Genomic DNA, 5,790 nt, shown 5'->3' on the forward strand with positions numbered 1-5,790 from the left:
TGGGAGCTGCCCCCCACCCCCACAACAAGCTGCGTCTCCATTCCATGCCTTGCCCTACCTTGGCTGGGCAGCCCCTGCCCCCCTCCCTGCAGGGGGGGCATTGATCTGTTCCCTCCCCCATGCCCCTCCCTCCTCATCCATCACAATGGTGTAACCAGCTGCATGCAGCTGTATCGAAATTGGATCAGTATTGGCCGACATGCCCTCTTAAAAACTGGCTATCGGTATCAGCCCCCAAAATCTCTATTGCTGTACCCCTACTGTGTATGCCTGTGCTAGACTTGCCCCATGTACTTCACAGGGCCTGCCTGGGGCATCTGCTGCATGTGGTGCCTGTGCTAGACTGGCCTTGTAAACTGGATCTGGGTATGGTCCAGTTCAGGCCCAAAGACCAGCTCCACATACCAAATCCAGTGTGAAGGCCAGTCTGGCATGGGCACCACATGCAGTGTGCCTCCCATACCAGCCTTGAGCACAGTGTGCAGCACATACTCCAGTCCAGTGCCCAACACTGTACACATGGCTGGATCCAGCATGTGAGGCTAATCTATGGGCCTAATCCAGCTGCAGTCTAGCCCAATGCCCCTCATCTGGTCATAGAGCCAAATAAGTTTTGACACCACTGGCCTAAAGAATATATGTAAAACTATACAGGGAAGTAAAATACTTTCAAGGCAGGACAGTGTCCAGATCAATTTAGCCTAAAATAATTTGACAAGTGAAAAAAATAGTTGAAATAACTTTAATGTTAAGATCAGGGAAAAATAAATATATATTTTAAAATTAGTATTGTGCTGTTTTGCTAGTCATGTGGTGTCAGTTTAAAAAAAAAATCTGCTTTTAATTCATTTAATTCCTTGATATACAATTTTTTCTTATTTTTGATTAGGCTAAACATTCTATGCAGGCATTTGATTATATTTACCTCCTAACTATTTAAGGAATTGTTCAGTACTTAATACAATCCCCATCATAGCCCTTTATCCTACAGAGCCATTAAAGATACTTTTTTAAAGCTCGTCCTTCAATATAGACATGATAATGTGAAATATGTATATTTCAATATCGTCTGTTTAGTTTGTATTGCCATATTAAAAAAATTAGGTCAAGGCTCCTGCACCATTTTTGCCTGGATAGCATCTCAAATTGTATTTACTTTATAGAGAAAAATGCAATAGCACAGATATCATATTCAAGCCAGAAGCATGCAAAAGTTATGGTTCAGAGGATTTACTGCTCCTCATAATTACTTACAGAAATAACACAGTCGGTTACTGGCTTTTTCAGGTTATTCTCAGCAGTCTCCTTCAACTTGGTCAACAGCATAGCTGTTATCTGTTCCACACTAAAGAAGTGCTCCTCATCCATGTATATCACCTGTACAAAAGAAGGAAGTCCAGCATCTGAATTGCAGAAAAGTGGAGTTAAATTTAATTCTTCTGGGGACTATGCTGACCAGCAATCTCTCTCCTTCCAACTTTCTCAACCTGCTCACCGAACAATCAATGTTATTTTTTATAACCAAGTTCCACCCATTTTGAGCCCATGCACAGGACATAATGACGGATTTACACAAACTGAGTGGCAGTAGTAAGTGAATGAAGCCTCCTGGATAAAGTAGATGGCAGTTGAAAAGAAATGCCACAAACTTGTTAGTAAGCTTAGCATGCAAGTATAAACCCTTTAAGCCACTAAATTTAAAGACCAATTTTCAGACTGTACACTACTATAAAAAAAAGAGTTAAGAGATTACCCACAAAGAAGCATTCATTTATGAAGTGTTTTTAGCCATAACACCACCGTAAATCACTTTTATATTACATATTTTCTGAATGATGATCATGTTAAAAGCCTAGCCACCAAGGTATATAGATGCATATAGGAAAAGAAATGCTTCCAGAAAGTACTGCTGTCTCTCTCTATGGGCTTTTTAAAAACTTAATGCAGCAAAAAAGGTTACTTAGAACTTGATACAATTAAAACGCACAATCAATTTGTTGTTTGTTTAAAAGTGTACCCATTACTGTTATAGGCCACAACTAATATTCTTTTAGTCAGAACAGAAAAAACTATGAGTTTGCAGAGATATTCCTTACAAACAGGGAAGTTTTGGGGGATTTTTTTACCCATATATGTAGGAAGTTGTGGTGTAGAATGACAAAAATTGACATGAGCATCCAAGAAAAGATTTCTGTAAGTGAAACATCTTTTACTTATCAATCACATGATCACATAACCCCTCAAAGATCATTTTTCTAGAGCCACACGAATATGCACGCCAGAGTATTTTCATGGGCATAAAGGACCAGTACATTTTTCCTAACAAATTTTTATATGGCAAATTCTATTTTTTAATATTATTTTGTTACTTAGCCTAACTATGGTGAAGCTCTGTAGGCATAGCTCCAGCTGGTTCAAAATACGGAAATTAAAAACACTATGCCATGAAAAGCCTTGAATGGTAGCAGTTAGACCAGCAGACATCTATTTCTCAATGGAGCTTAACTCATTTGGGAAACAAAATGTGACCAATAATGGTAGTGTTGGGGGGGGGGGGGGTAGGGAGGGCATCAGCTACATCTCTACAACTCTTTGCTAGCATAGCTATAAGATCAAAACCCAAACTAGTATAGACAAGACCCTATACGCTGTATAAGCAGATTGTGGACTTGGTCCTGAAAGTGACATACTATTATACAAAGAGGTTTTCTTTGTGCACAAAGATGCTACTCATCTGTAGCCCAGAAAAGCATGTGTGGTACTTGAGACATGGTATGTAACCATGTAATCAGACTATCACAGTGCATACTGCAGGGTGGACAGAAGTCAAGTTAGTACTTCAAAGCAAAACCAAGCTACATTACAATTATCTTAGCAGTTTGTCTGCTAGCATATTTAAGTCATACAAGCTAGCACTGTGGAAGCTCTTGCTAAAAGGTTTTATTTGGTACAGCCAACATACTCCACTTCAGAGTAAAGTTGGCAGTTCAGGGTAACAGCCCCTGTGGAACAAGGGCACAGAATAGCTTTTATGTGAATTAAGCGAAAAACCCGATTTTCATAATTAAGCACAAAACCTTTCAATTTAGCCACAAGAATTAGAAAGTTATACTGTAAACACAATACATTTACCTTGACTCCAACTCCACTGTTTTTCATGGGAATCAGATCATAGCTCAATTTCTCTCTCTCTTTCTGAACAAAAGGATCATTAAATGCACGGCCATGGAATCTCTTAAAGTTACATACTGTGTTGTTGGCATGAGTAATTTGCTGCAAGAGGGGGAAAAAGAAGATGGCTTGAAAAAAAGAAATCACTTAATCTGGGCTTTAGACACCAAGACTAAACCTTCTCCTGCCTGCAATAGCTTGTATTTTGAATTGATGGTTCAGTCACTTGACATCTCTCTCTAAAGTATTTAATTTTGTAGTACCAGAGTTCTGTGCTTACCACATGGGGCAAATGAACAAGTACACTGCAAAGCTTGCTGTCTAATGGTGCACAATGTCACGACAGACCACAGTGAGGTATAGTCTGTTTAAAGTATTATAACAGCAATAAAAAGCTTATTATTTTCTACCAACTACCTGCAGCACTTAGCCCACAACAAACACTGACAAATCTAACAGTATTGCTCAGGGATCTACATATTGAGGAAGACTTCCTGTTTTTATCAGCCCAAAATAAAATCCACACCTAGCAAGAGATGGTATAAAAATCATCTCAACTCATGGTCATACAAGATGAAAGTGCTTAAAATCACAAAAGGAAAACATTTTGGTAGCATTTTATAAACTATTATATAACTGAACCTGAAAATTAAAGATTTAGTTTTTATAATATGAAAAGATTTTAGAGTCACCATATCTCAAACATCCCACTGTATCCTACTTAAGATTACAACAGTAAGACAGTTAGAATGCCATATTTCCTCAACAGTTTTGATCTCCAGTGCTGTCAGATATACCTACTATATTTTGACATTCCTTTGAAAATTTACCAGAACAACATAGCAAGGAACAGACTGGAAGACTAGCAATGATGTAATTAACAGTTTGCAGAGCTGCCTGGCATTTCATTGAGAATGCATAACATTAAAAATGTTAAACTGCAGTTAACAGTGTATTGAATCCCCTGTTTTGAACAAGTGACAGCTAAATTACTTAGTAAGTTAATAACTTCTAACCATGGAGAACCAAACATCCATGCTTGCAAGGAAATTATGACATTCACCCTGTAATGATGTTAAGAAAAGAACACTCACTCTTAGATTGTGGTGATTTAAGATGCCAAAAGATTAGTATATCCTATCTTTATAAATGTTTGCCAAATGGCAAACTGGCAAATTCTGTTTTCAAGCTACTATGATGGCAAAGCATGACAGCACCATAACACACTGAATACCGCTTTGTAATTAAAGTTAATAACAATCTCTCTCTAACACAGTTTCTAATTTGGGTACTCAACTGTTAGTTGCAATACAAGCTACTTCCATTTAGCTTAAGTTTCTGGACAGCTTTTAATTAAATGATCTAACTGTCAGTTCCCCGAGTTATGTTTAACAAAAGATTCATGTGAGTAGGAAAACAATCCACTTTTGGTTCTTATCTAGTAGAACAACCTGTAACCATAGATAAATGTGTGAATAATGGAGGACAGATATTCTGAATACTTGTACACTTTTCTAGTGCATCTCCTGTTTGTTCATAATTAAACAGAAAGCTTCTAAGACTGAAAGAGTCTCCATTGGTGCCCTCTCCATGCAAACCTATTGCAATGCCTTCACCACCTGACAATATGAATAGGTTAAAAAAAGGCTTGGTCTCTACTGATAGGAGTTATATTTACACATAAACAACCCAAAGCAAGATAACTGGGTTTATACATTTGATTATTTCTTAACACATTTCCAGACTGAACCTTTTTAGAAAAAAATATTTAATACTCCTATCAACAACCTCAGTTAAAAAAAACAAAACAAACAAAAAAAAGAGTCAGGACCCAGATCCTCAAGTGTGCCTGATGATCTAGGCCAAAGTTCTTAGTTCATATTTCAATTTAAGTAATCTCACACACAATTTCCATATTTGAAAGATTAAACTTTCAATTCAAGGAAGTTTTATTCTTGAATCAAATTTTTAACAAAACAAGCTGGGTGACTTCTTAAAAGTTAATAAGGAAAATGTTGAACTGGAAAGGACTATTAAACAAAACATTTGATTTTCCTGCAGGGATGCCCTGTATTCTCAGAAGCAAACAGCAGGGACCAGCAGCATGACCCGCAGTCTGCCAATTAAGATCAAATAAGTTTATCTATTAGCTAAACTTTTCCACATGTTCCATTATTTGGAACAGAACTGAACTTTTATAAAAGTACTAGTACCTGAACTTTCCTTCAGAAGCTGACCTACCTGATTCTTAGCCGAGACACCAATAGCTCTGTTTTTTGAGCCAAATGATACAACCGATCTGAAATGAGAGAAACTTGTTAGATCAAGTTTCATATTGGCAAAAAAATGCTACGGAAAGCTGCTGCACAACTATTATTTGTGTGCATATAATGAGACTGTGCAAGCTAAGCTGTCGCTCGTTATACGCACCGATATAAAGCCTTGCTATAAGCCACTCATTTTTCAGTGATTTCTTACATGTACACACCTGCATTCCCTCTTAACTCAAGGTCACAGGATAATACTTTATATCCCAGCTGCATTTTTTATTGCCTGATCTCAATAAAAGGGTCAGTTGTTCTGAACACTGAAAATAATCTCTTTAACCACCCAACTTAT

At 37.5% G+C, this 5,790-nt stretch overlaps 1 protein-coding gene across 1 annotated transcript in view; it reads right to left on the reverse strand.

Moving 5' to 3' along the window:
* The window catches only part of HSPH1 (heat shock protein family H (Hsp110) member 1), a 49,038-nt gene that overhangs the window by 40,901 nt on the left and 2,347 nt on the right, over positions 1 to 5,790 (reverse strand). Inside the window, exons 2-4 of the mRNA XM_019524756.1 lie at positions 5,413 to 5,470; positions 3,133 to 3,273; positions 1,255 to 1,377 (exon numbers count right to left, since the gene is read on the reverse strand). Of these exons, the coding sequence (XP_019380301.1) occupies positions 1,255 to 1,377; positions 3,133 to 3,273; positions 5,413 to 5,470 (322 nt within the window). The remainder of the gene's footprint in view (positions 1 to 1,254; positions 1,378 to 3,132; positions 3,274 to 5,412; positions 5,471 to 5,790) is intronic.

The sequence above is a fragment of the Gavialis gangeticus genome, unplaced genomic scaffold, assembly GCF_001723915.1.
Source record: "Gavialis gangeticus isolate Ggan-Ray unplaced genomic scaffold, GavGan_comp1, whole genome shotgun sequence".
Taxonomy (NCBI): domain Eukaryota; kingdom Metazoa; phylum Chordata; order Crocodylia; family Gavialidae; genus Gavialis; species Gavialis gangeticus.